General features: G+C 38.9%; 1 protein-coding gene across 1 annotated transcript in view; it reads right to left on the bottom strand.

Moving 5' to 3' along the window:
- LOC111184601 (membrane cofactor protein-like) overlaps positions 1–9,185 on the bottom strand; it is a 48,022-nt gene extending 38,837 nt beyond the window's left edge. The window contains exon 1 of the mRNA XM_022593272.2: positions 8,952–9,185. Coding sequence (XP_022448980.2) covers positions 8,952–9,072 — 121 coding nt within the window. The 5' untranslated portion in view covers positions 9,073–9,185. The remainder of the gene's footprint in view (positions 1–8,951) is intronic.
- Between the last annotated feature and the right edge of the window lie 4,491 nt (positions 9,186–13,676).

The raw sequence follows: 13,676 nt of genomic DNA, 5'->3' as shown, positions 1-13,676 counted from the left end.
AGATTCTTGGCAAGATTTTAAATGACTGTCCCATGCTTTTACCCAAGTGGTAGTAGTAGCAAAGGATGTTCCTTGCTTACTTTAAATAACAATCTATTAGCTTTTGGTTTGTTGAGAAATAAGGTGAACTTTCATTCAACACTAAATTGAAGAGATAACAGTGCTTTTGGTTTTAAAATATATTTATATGTATGTATCCTTCCCCACTTCTTTCCAAATCCAAAACTCACCTCTCCTCTTTCCTATAGTATATAGCACTCTGCTCAGATTACTCTTCTGCAGTTTGAAACACAAGCACTTGTCACTTCAGGCTCAGTTTCCTCTCAGAATGCAAGGTCATAGAGGGCTGGGATCATATGCCTTCTTTTTGTACTACACTCTCTACACACTGGGTGCTGAAGAAATGCTATGGTAAGAGGTAAATATCAAATAAGCATTGTGGATTTCATAGATAAAAATAAATATGGATTAAAATATTTAAAAATATGACTTCCTTTTATTTGTTTCATATTAGTGAATTGAGCATTTTATAAATAAATGGACACCCTTTAAATACTAAATTTTATTACTTTGAATAGGCTTACATAAAAAATTAGTTTCTTGGACATTACTGTAAACATAATTTAATCTCCCTTCACTGATTACTGGATCATGCATTCCCTTAGAAGTTCCCTGTAGTAGCCGTTGGGTTGTTTATACAATATATCCTGACAGTAAAGCTGCTATGTTGTTATGCTTTTAGAATTTTTTACTTCTGGCCTTTGTTTGTGGGGGTTCTTCCCTAGGAAATGCCATTCCTGCTTCAGCAAGTTCTCTTCCTTTTAATTGTCTGTGCACTTGAAAATCTTATAAATCTGATAGAAAATTCAATACTATAATGGAGACAAATAAAGTAAAGTCCTAAAGGGCTAAAATAATGCAGAGGCATCTCCTATAAGGTTAAGGACCTAAGGAGAAGGGAGATAGACCTATTTTGATACTTGAGGAATCTTTTCTTTCTTACTCCCCGGATCTCAGTCTTCACATTGAGAGAACTCTACATGTAAAATAATAAAATTAGAATGCTCCCTAACAGCACACACACAAAAAAAACCTCAAAATGGATTAAAGACCTAAATGTAAGGCCAGACACTATAAAACTCTTAGAGGAAAACATAGGAAGAATACTCTTTGACAAAAATCACAGTTACATCTTTTTTGACCCACCTCCTAGAGTAATGGAAATAAAAACAAAAATAAACAAATGGGACCTAATGAAGCTTAAAAGATTTTGCACAGCAAAGGAAACCATAAGCGAGACGAAAAGACAACCCTCAGAATGGGAGAAAATATTTGCAAACCAATCAACAAAGGATTGATCTCCAAAATATACAAACAGCTCATGCAGCTCAATATTAAAAAAACAAAAAAACGAATCCAAAAATGAGCAGAAGACCTAAATAGACATTCTCCAAAGAAGACATACAGATGGCCAAGAAGCACATGAAAAGTTGCTCAATATCACTAATTATTAGAGGAATGCAAATCAAAACTACAATGAGAAGAAGGAGGCAAGAATATACAATGGAGAAAAGACAGCCTCTTCAATAAGTGGTGCTGGGAAAACTGGACAGCTACATGTAAAAGAATGAAATTAGAACACTCCCTAACACCATACACAAAAATAAACTCAAAATGGATTAAAGACCTAAATGTAAGGCCAGACACTATCAAACTCTTAGAGGAAAACATAGGCAGAACACTCTATGACATAAATCACAGCAAGATCCTTTCTGACCCACCTGCTAGAGAAATGGAAGCAAAAACAAAAATAAACAAATGTGACCTAATAAAACGTAAAAACTTTTGCACAGCAAAGGAAACCATAAACAAGATGAAAAGACAACCCTCAGAATGGGAGAAAATATTTGCAAACAAAGCAACTGACAAAGGACTAATCTCCAAAATATACAAGCAGCTCATGCAGCTCAATATCAAAAAAACAAACAACCCAATCCAAAAATGGTCAGAAGAGTTAGATAGACATTTCTCCAAAGAAGATATACGGACTGTCAACAAACACATGAAAGGATGCTCAACATCACTAATCATTAGAGAAATGCAAATCAAAACTACAATGAGGTATCACCTCACACCAGTCAGAATGGCCATCATCAAAAAATCTACAAACAATAAATGCTGGAGAGGGTGTGGAGAAAAGGGAACCCTCTTGCACTGTTGGTGGGAATGTAAATTGATACCGCCACTATGGAGAACAGTATGGAGCTTCCTTAAAAAACTAAAAATAGAATTACCGTATGACTCACCAATCCCACTACTGCATATACCCAGAGAATACCATAATTCAAGAAGACATATGCACCCCAATGTTCATTGCAGCACTATATTCAATAGCCCGGTCATGGAAACAACCTAACTGTCCATTGACATATAAATGGATAAAGAAGATGTGGTACAAAATGTTCATTGCAGTTCTATTTACAATAGCCAGGACATGGAAGTAACCTAAGTGTCCATCAACAGATGAATGGATAAAGAAGATGTGGCACATATATACAATGGAATGTTTCTCAGCCATAAAAGGGAATGAAACTGAGTTATTTGTAGTGAGGTGGATGGACCTAGAGACTCTCATACAGACTGAAGTAAGTCAGAAAGAAAAACAAATACCATATGCTAACACATATATATGGAATCTAAAAAAAAGAAAATGGTCAGAAGAACCTAGGGGCAAGACAGAAATAAAGATGCAGACCTACTAGAGAATGGACTTGAGGATACGGGGAGGGGGAAGGGTAAGCTGGGACAAAGTGAGAAAGTGACATGGACATATATACACTACCAAACGTAAAACAGATAGCTAGTGGGAAGCAGCCGCATAGCACAGGGAGATCAGCTCAGTGCTTTGTGACCACCTAGAGGGGTGGGATAGGGAGGGTGGGAGGGAGGGAGATACAAGAGGGAAGAGATATGGAGACATATGTATATGTATAACTGATTCACTTTGTTATAAAGCAGAAACTGACACATCACTGTAAAGCAATTATACTCTAAGAAAGATGTTAAAAAATTTTTTTAAAATAAATAAATAAAAAATAAAAGATGTGGTACATATATACAATGGAATATTACTCAGCCATATAAAGGAATGAAATTGGGTCATTTGTAGAGACGTGGATGGACCTAGAGACTGTCATACAGAGTGAAGTAAGTCAGAAACAGAAAAACAAATATCATATATTAACGCATATATGTGGATTCTAGAAAAAAATCGTACAGATAAACCGGTTTGCAATGCAGAAATAGAGACACCAATGTAGAGAACAAAAGCATGGATACCAAGGGGGGAAGTGGGGGCTGGGATGAGTTGGGAAATTGGGATTGACATATATACACTAATATGTGTAAAATAGATAACTAATGAGAACCCGCCATATAGCACAAGGAACTCTACTTCACTTTGCTGTACAGCAGAGACTAACACAACATTGTAAAACAAAAAGAGAGAGAGAGAGAGAGAACTCTAAACAAGTGAAATGTTACCCCCCTTTTATATCATATTCTAAATTCTAAACTCTCTTGATGCTCTGTCCAACATTTCATTTACACCATGTCCTGATATCCACCTACTGGCAAAATGTTTTCAAAATTTCCTCTATGCTGATCTTGATATATGAATGCTCCTCAATCAACTGCCCACAACAAAACAAAAGTAAAAGGCAAACAAAAAGATGTAGTTATTAAAAACATTGTTTAAAGGTTTTTATAGAGTTGAATTTTATTAATAACATTAAATTTACTGAACACTCTGAGCCATACATTCTCATTTTACAATAGGAAAAAATTGGGCTAGAAATGCTATATAACTCCATTCTACATACAAATGTATAACATCATTCTAGAATTTCCTGGAACCAAGAAAATAATCAAGTTAACAGCATGCCCATAATTAAATTATACAAGTGTCCTTTGTCTTATGCATTCGATTTCAGTAACTATCTCGAAAGGGTATCATGAAGAAAGAATTCCTGATATGACTCTCACATACAGTGCTCCATATGGAAATGTCAATTGAATGGTTTAATCCATTCAACTAACTTGAATTATTTCTTCCCACTAGCATGCATCATGAAAGACATGCTTTCAACTATGTGCAGTTTAGAATGTTTGCTTTGGCAACCAGTTGATTACAAGCTCTATACACTGTAATAATCAGGTCCAATATCATATGTTTTTAATCATAGAATTTCTTCTCTTACTCAGATTACTGAAGTCTTTTTTCCTGTGAAGATTTTCAAACTAAACATTCCCAGCTTCAGAAAAATAGTATTTTGACTAAGTTTTTTCTAGATATTTTACAATATAATTATTATTAGGCTGCAATGCTATACTTTAACAATAGATGCCATTATATAATATGACAGGCTGAATTCAGAAAATTCCCCAATTTTCCAGATGAGTTTCAGGAAAATGAAATAGTCTCTACTATGGACGAAGAGAACTGTTCACTTTCTGTACACTTAACAAAAATTACGCAAGCACTCTTTACCTGCTTGCAAAAATTAAAAGTAACTTTCTGAGTCAAGCACACACCCACATCCCTGACCAGGTGGTACCTTCTGAAAATCATGATCTCTGACCAAAAGTGGAACCTCAATGAAACCTGACCATCCCACCCCCTCTCTCACTGTCTATACAAACTATTTTTTAAATGAATATCAAAACAAAAATTTATTGAAACTAATGTCCATGCTTGTACAAATTAACTTTTTAAAAGGCTGGTACAATGCTTGTAAGTAAGAACATCTGTATCCTACAACACTGAACATCTTTTTATCAGACTTGGAAAATGTGCCGCGTAAACACAGTTCTAGTTGGTGGGGAAGATGAAACTGGATTGCAGATGTAAAGGAACATCAGTTGCAAAGGAAGAATACTAAATGCCAAGCAATACATTGTCTTCAGAAATAATACATTATTATTTTTTACTTTCTCTCAGTTTGCCTTTCTTTGTAGGTAGGCCTAGGCACAGGCTTGGGAGAAAGGCTTCATGTTTACGGAAAATGCCAGATAAGGTACTTTGAATTCACCCCTCTACATGGTTAACTTACTTCCTTGGAACGTTAATATGTATAAAAGTATGATGTTAACTAGGTGAAATGAGGCAGAAAGACAATAAAAATATATACCGAGGAGTTTGAATGCTCAGAGGTGGGTCTGCCATGACAGGGGTCATTCGTGTTACCTATTTTAAAACTTTCTTTCCTTTCTCAAAGGCAGACTCTTGCATCTAACCTATCAATTTTATTTCTCAATTCCCACTCATTTATAAGCCATATATAAGTTTCTGAGTAGGTCTCCTTACCGGTCTCTCCACCTTTCATTCAGTTCATTTCCACATTGCCACCAGAGTAATACTGACACGATACTTACGACCGAGGCTCTAGGCAGGTACTTTTTAAAAAAAAATTCCAGGGCTTCCCTGGTGGCGCAGTGGTTAAGAGTCCACCTGCCGATGCAGGGAACACGGGTTCGTGCCCCGGTCCGGGAGGATCCCACATGCCGCGGAGCGGCTACGCCCGTGAGCCGTGGCCGCTGAGCCTGCGCGTCCGGAGCCTGTGCTCCGCAACGGGAGAGGCCACAACAGTGAGAGGCCCGCGTACCGCAAAAGAAAAAAAAAAAAAAATCCAGTTTCATTGAGATATAATCGACATACAGCACTGTATAAGTTTAAGTTGTACAGCATAGTGATTTGACTTACATACATCATGAAATGATTACCACAATAGGTTTGGTGAACACTCATCACCTTATACAGATACAAAATTAAATAAATAATTTAAAAAATGTTTTCCTTGTGATGAGAACTCAGGATATACTCTCTTGACTGCTGTTATATATAAGGGACAGATTGCTAATTATATTTATCATGTTGTACACTACACACCTAGTACTTATTTATCTTAACTGGAAGCTTGTACTTTATGTCTACCTTCATCTAATTCTCCATTTCCTCACCCTCCATCTCTGATGACCACAAATCTAATCTCTTTTTCTATAGGTTTGTTTGTTTTTAAAGTATAATTGACCTACAACACTATGCTATTTCCTGTTACACAACACAGTGATTTGATATTTCCATACGTTTCAAAATGATCATCACAAAGTGTAGTTACAATTTGTCACCATACAAAGATATTACATAATTTGACTGTATTCCCCACACTGTACATTTTATACCTGTGACTCATTTATTTTGTAACTGAAAGTTTATACCTCTTAATCTCTCTCACCTATTTCTCTCCTACCTCCCGCCCCCCCGAAACAAACTGTTTGTTCTCTATGACTCTATTTCTGTTTATTTAAGTTTGTTTATGTTTTACTTTTGTAGACGCACATAGAAGTGAAATCATACATTGTCTTTCTCTGTTTGACTTATTTCACTTAGCATAATATCCTATAGTTCCATTCATGATGTTGCTAATGGCAAGATTTCATTATTTTTTTTATGGCTGAGTAACTTTCCATTTTGTATATAGCCACATATATATATTATATAATATTAATATATATTATACATATAATATATTATTATACATATAATATAATATATTAGCATATTAATATAATAAAAATATATTATTATATATTAATATAATATATAACATATTATATTTATTATATATTAATATATATCATAATATAATATATATGATATATATATATATATTTTTTTCTTTCTTTTTGCGGTACGCGGGCCTCTCACTGTTGTGGCCTCTCCCGTTGCAGAGCACAGGCTCCGGACGCACAGGCTTAGCAGCCATGGCTCACGGGCCCAGCCGCTCCGCGGCACGTGGGATCTTCCCAGACCGGGTCATGAACTCGCATCCCCTGCATCGGCAGGCGGACTCTCAACCACTGCGCCACCAGGGAAGCCCTGTGCCAACCAATATTTTAAATGTTTTGTTAGAAGAGCTCCTTTTAACATTTCTTGTAAGTAGGTCTAGTGTTGATGAACTCCCTCAGCTTTTGTTTGTCTGGGAAAATTTTTATTTTTCCTTCATATCAGAATGATAACTTTTCTGGATAGAGTATTCTTGGGTGACAGTTTTTATCTTTCAGTATTTTTGAGAATTCCATTCCACTCCTTACTGTCCTGAAGACTTTCTGCTGAGAAACCTGCTAATAGCCTAATGGGGGTTCTTTTATAGGCTACCATCCTTTTTCCCTGGCTTCTTTTAAAACTCTTTGTCACTGACTTTTGACAATTTTAATATGTATCTTGGAGAAGGTCCTTTTTCTTGAGGTAATTAGGTGTTCTCTTAGCTTCATGAAATTCTATATCCAGTTCCTTCCTAGTTTTGGGAAATTCTGTTATTGTTTCTTTAAGTAAATTCTCTGCCCCCACTATCCCTCTGTTCTGGGATACCCATGACCCTAATGTTGCTGTACCTAAGAAAGTTGGAAAGCTTTCGTAGAATTTTCTCATTTTTAAAAATATCTTATTTCTCTTTCCTCTCCTACTTGTATCATTTTAGATTTCTATCTTTGAGCTCACTAATTCTCTCTTCTATATGGTCTCCTCTATCTCCATGCTTTCTAAGGCATTCTTCAACTCATTTATTGAGTTCTTCACCTCCAGAACTTAAATTCGGCTTTTTTAGAGTTTTAATCCGTTTGGTTAAGTATTCCTTCTGTTCATCAATTTTATTCCTGAGCTCATTGAACTGCCTTTCTGAGTTTTCTTATGGCTCACTGAGTTTCTTCATGACAGCTATTTTAAATCCTCTATGAGTTAGATCACAATATTCTGGGACTTTAAGTTTGGTTTCTAGGAGTTGTCATTTTCTTTTTGTGGTACAGTGTTAGTGTGGTTCTTCTTGGTGCTTGATGGTGCTTAATGATGCTTCATGGTTCCTCTGCCGGTGCCTCTGAAGTAGTGAACACCTACCTATTTGATTCTAATAATTCAACGTTAGAAATTAGAGGTCTTTCTTTTGTTTTCCAGCAGGTGGCACTATAGCACAAGGCTTTGGTTTCTCTTACCTGTGCTGCCTCTGGCAAGAGTTGTAAGTGGGCACTTTTCACCCTCCACTGCCTCTTTCGGAGGTGTTGCTCAGTGGCCACCTTATCAATTCTTATGACTCTGTGGTTGTTGGTGCCTTGCTGCTGCCAGTATCACTGGCATCACCACATGCGGCTCAGGGGTGGTGGGTTCTGCTGCATCCAGGATCCTAAGACACAGCCTCCATCACTAAAGGGGGACTAAAGGTGGGGCCAGCGCCTTTTCTGACCTGACTGCTACATGCACAACATGAGCTTCCCAGCCGCACACAAAGCAAGCAGTAGCTTACTTGTCCCACACTTGGCAGCACTGGGTGGCCAGTTCTACAAAGCACACACCAGGGAACACCCTGCGCAGGCTCCCCCAGCCCAGTCCAGCCGGGCACAAACACCCCACTTGCAAAGTATCTCCCAGCCCAGAGAACATAGGGGAAATCGTCCCCACAGGCACAGCAACAGCCTAGTAACATCCCCAGGCACCTGGGCGCTCAAGAGCAAGCCGTTACCAGCAGCACCAGGTCAGCACTCCTGTCCCCAAATGGCAGTCAGTCCCAGAAACACCCTGCAAGCTTTTGCTAGTGACCCAGCTTGGCCCTTGGTAAGCCCCAGCTGCGCCCACCAACCCCCACTTCACAGTGCGCACCACCAAGCAAGCCTACTCCTCAGGCACTATGTGGTCCCCGCTCCCCTAGATCCCCGAACGGCATGACCCGGGGACACTGTGGCCACGCCTTCTATCCCAACCCCTTATGACCCCGGGTGGACCCAGCACCGCGACTCCGACCCGAGACAAAAAGCAAAGCTCCCCACACACTCGGTTCCAGTCGGCCTGCTTCCCAACACGCTCTAGTTCGCAGCCAGGACGCACACTCTCTCCAGGCTCCTACCGGAGAATATGGGTAGCAGGAGAACTAAGGCCACGAAAATCATCCCAACGAAGCACCAAGTAAAAAGGGGACTCTCGGGGCGGCCGGGAGATGCTGTGTGCGATACGTAAGCCGCTATCATTTTCGGGGAGATCAGCGGGAAACGTGAGACCAGCCCAGCAGAGATCTGACTTCAGTTACCAGACGCAACAATCCCCAGTCTCACAAAGCGTCAAGCGCGGTCACGCAGGTGGGCGTGGCCTGAGCTGCACCAGGGACGGAAGTGTAGGCCTGGCGAGGCCAATGGGCGGGATGCAAGGCGGGGCCCCCGGACAGGCGGGGCGTGGCCCTGGCTTGGGTCTAACCAGTGTGTGCGCGGGCAGCTTTGAGACTCCTGCTCGGTCCCTGACTGTCTCTGACTCCTCCGTCTGCAGACCTAAAGGAGAGCTCTGGCGGCTTGCGGGAAGTGGCTGGTTCACCGCCTCCTCGTGAACAAACTGTTACCACCCTACGCAGGAACGGTGGAAAGAAATCAGGGCTGGCGCAGTCATCATTGTCCCTTTTCCGGAAAGCTGGATTAAAGAATCAAGCGCATCGACCTGAAAATAGAAACCTAGAGCCCAGGCAGTGGGTCACCGTGGGGCCCACATCCCTCATGACTCCAGTTTGGACCTGGGGCACTCCAAACTGTCCGGACTTCTGGGCCCTTTCTCAGTCTTTAGCATTAGTCAGTCATAACTCGGGATCATAGTTGAGGTTTCCGTGGTTGAGTGTATGCTACTGAAGCTTCTCATGGCCTGATAGATTTCAGAATTAGGAAAGGTTTGGCTATTGCTCTCCCAACTGCTAAAGTCAATTAGTCTCTTCCGTGTTCCCAGGAGGGCACCCCTGGGAAGGTAAATTATTACCTTTAGCTTATTGGGCCTCAACTCTATGGAGCCCTTGCCCTTGAGCAACTAAGTGTCTTATTGAAGATGAAATACACATACATATAAAAGGTAAGGACAAGGGTGCATTAATTGCCATATTCATGGAAGCGATGTATGTCATTAGAGTTGGGATGAGTAAGAATTGGTTAGGTGACGTGCATAAGGGGGAGAACTTTTCTGTTGAAACAATCTTGCAAACAATGCTGGAAAATTAAGACTGAACACGATTTATTTGTAAAGCTATAAGTAAACCTGTATGACTTGTAGAAGAACACAAAAGTAGTAATTGATACACATAAATAGAGATTAGCTGCAAAAATTTACTAATAGTTGACAGGAGTATGGATATTTCATTTTCTTTGTGCTTTTCAGCTTTCTATATTTGACCCTATGTTACATTTCAAATCAGGTAAATAAATAAATTATTTACAACCAACCTGTGCTTCAAATGCTTTGTTCCTAGAATGGCTGGGACAGAACCTGTATCACACAGAGTTAAGGTATGAGAGGATGATGAGGAAATGGAGATCCTCCCTGTAAACCTCAAATGCATCAGCTGGAATTACAAAGCTTTATATACATTTAAACAATTTTATATCTGAGAAGTGCTAAAGATATTCTAGGATGAACAAACCATGGAATTTCTTCTTCTTCCCAGACCAACACAGTTTTTTGAATTCTTGGCAGAGCATATAAAACCCAAAGTGTGGGTACAATGTATAAAATGAATACCTTAGTATCTTGGGTTATAAAATCCAGACATTCCACGATAACACAATTATAGGAGATATAATTAAGGAGACAATGAAAGGAAACACAATGAGAGGGAATTGTCATTTAATATTTACAGTTGTGAAAGAGTGATAGAAATGTTCTGTGGATCAGTGTTGGTAATTATTTGTGAAAGAGAGATTTCATTTATTGTTCTCTGCAACCATCTGTACACAATATTCTATGTAAATTGTATATCAATAAGGCTGAAAAAAAGTTTCCCACCTATTTTTAGTCTTGAAAGTAATTTTTTCTTTTCTTTTCTTTTTCTCATGAGAGTATTTAAAAGGTACAAAATAAGCGGTAGTTTTTGGTTTCCTAGTTACAGGTGCTAAATTCAAGGGTTCGGTTTTATTGAAACTTTATTACAGTCAATGAAATTTCTACACCTGAGGTTCAGCAAATTATTCTAAGTATAATTGAAGACTTTCACATAGATTTCTTTAACTTCTTTTGATTTGACCCAACTGAGGCTCCATTTGAAAGGCTTTGAGCCTTGTTCCCTATTTTTCTGGACAAGTTCCAGGAAGCAGTGATAGTTTTCTTGCTGTATCTCCAGTGCTGAGACAGTTCTAGACCTATACTAGGTGCATAGTAAATACCCATTAAATACTGAGTGAAACAAATGGGCGTTGCTGTCAAGTGCATTTAACGTCTCTGCCAATGCTCTCCCATTGTGGATTTACCAATTGCTGGGAAGGTTCTGAGATATTTTGATTTTAATAATTTTAGGTACTGGGAACAAGCAGGATTTGTCTCTGAAAAGAATGAGCTACAACTGTCTGCAGGGAAAGCTTTCCTAAATCAGGCATGGCAAGCTGACCTATGAAGTGGATCTACTGTCTAACCCTTAGCCTTGAGATCATTTTAGTGACTGAGTTCAAAGGGAGAGTATTGACCATGAACTTCCTAAGGTGCTGAGAGGAATAGAACTCAAGAGTTGAGGCTTTAAGTGAAGTAGGGGCTTAAACACTAGTTGTTCCTATAACTGCCCCTAAAAATTTTGTCAAACAGCCATTAAGAAATAAGGAGAGAATGGAGAATATGACTGTTTGTAGACCAGGTTTTGAGCTATGTAGTAGCTCTCCTGTAAGCTTTAGGAATGGCGGTAAGGTGGAGGGAGGTGTCTGTGGATGTCATTAAACTGAGGGGGACTTCATCAAATAAAACAATGTTAGAAGATCCTTTGCCTCCTAAATTGGTATATTTACATTTTGCTTTTCAGAGGTGGGGGTAATAGCATGAAGGAGCCTGTGACTGCGCTCAGAAAAGACTTTCCCCTGTCATGGTGCTTTACAGGTTAGGTGTTTGTGAAAACCTGAAAGAGAATGGCTAAACAGAGGATAGTTAACCACCTTTTTTATGTTGGTCCTGGGAGCTCTGCTACCTCTGCAGGCACCTGCCAGTTAACCTTCTTACTTGGCTGTTACCTCAAGAGCATTACTGTGGTGCCACACCCAACACAAGGATTCTGAACACAGTCAAGTACAGAAAGGAGGTCATTTCTCAGAAGGATCACATATTCATTTTGTTTACTCTTGGCTTTTGAAGGCTTTAAAAAGTAATTATATTTTTGATTTTCATTTCTCTAATGACTAATGATGTTGAGCATTCTTTCATGTGTTTGTTAGCAATCTGTATATCTTCTTTGGAGAAATGTCTATTTAGGTCTTCTGCCCATTTTTGGATTGGGGTTGTTTGTTTCTTTGTTATTGAGCTGCATGAGCTGCTTGTAAATATTGGAGATTAATCCTTTGTCAGTTGCTTCATTTGCAAATATTTTTCCCATTCTGAGCGCTGTCTTTTGGTCTTCTTTATGGTTTCTGTTGCTGTGCAAAAGCTTTGAAGTTTCATTAGGTCCCATTTGTTTATTTTTGTTTTTATTTCCATTTCTCCAGGAGGTGGGTCAGAAAGGATCTTGCTATGATTTATGTCATAGAGTGTTCTGCCTATGCTTTCCTCTAAGAGTTTGATAGTTTCTGGCCTTACATTTAGGTCTTTAATCCATTTTGAGTTTATTTTTGTATATGGTGTTAGGGAGTGTTCTAATGTAATTCTTTTACATGTACCTGTCCAGTTTTCCTAGCACCACTTATTGAAGAGGCTCTCCTTTCTCCACTGTACATTCCTGACTCCTTCATCAAAGATAAGGTGACCACATGTGCGTGGGTTTATCTCTGGGCTTTCTATCCTGTTCCATTGATCTATATTTCTGTTTTTGTGCCAGTACCATACTGTCTTGATTACTGTAGCTTTGTAGTATAGTCTGAAGTCATGGAGCCTGATTCCTCCAGCTCCATTTTTCGTTCTCAAGATTACTTTGGCTACTCGGGGTCTTTTGTGTTTCCATACAAATTGTGAAATTTTTTGTTCTAGTTCTGTGAAAAATGTTTGATAGGGATTGCATTGAATCTGTAGATTGCTTTGGGTAGTATAGTCATTTTCACAACATTGATTCTTCCAATCCAAGAACATGGTATATCTCTCCATCTATTTGTATCACCTTTAATTTCTTTCATCAGTGTCTTATAATTTTCTGCATACAGGTCTTTTGTCTCTTTAGGTAGGTTTATTCCTAGATATTTATTCTTTTTGTTGCAATGGTAAATGGGAGTGTTTTCTTGATTTCACTTTCAGATATTTTATCATTAGTGTATAGGATTGCCAGAGATTTCTGTGCATTAATTTTGTATCCTGCTACTTTACCAAATTCATTGATTAGCTCCAGTAGTTTTCTGGTAGCATCTTTAGGATTCTCTATGTATAGTATCATGTCATCTGCAAACAGTGACAGCTTTACTTCTTATTTTCCGATTTGGATTCCTTTTATTTCCTTTTCTTCTCTGATTGCTGTGGCTAAAACTTCCAAAACTATGTTGAATAAGAGTGGTGAGAGTGGGCAACCTTGTCTTTTTCCTGATCTTAGTGGAAATGCTTTCAGTTTTTCACCATTGAGGATGATGTTTGCTGTGGGCTTGTCATATATGGCCTTTATTATGTTGAGGAAAGTTCCCTCTATGCCTACTTTCTGCAGGGTTTTTATCAT

This window comes from Delphinapterus leucas, chromosome 1, assembly GCF_059928025.1.
Source record: "Delphinapterus leucas isolate spDelLeu-1000000601 "Yukka" chromosome 1, BTC_Dleu_Yukka2, whole genome shotgun sequence".
NCBI classification, from domain to species: Eukaryota; Metazoa; Chordata; class Mammalia; order Artiodactyla; family Monodontidae; genus Delphinapterus; species Delphinapterus leucas.
This window is presented reverse-complemented; position numbering and strand designations above follow the sequence as displayed.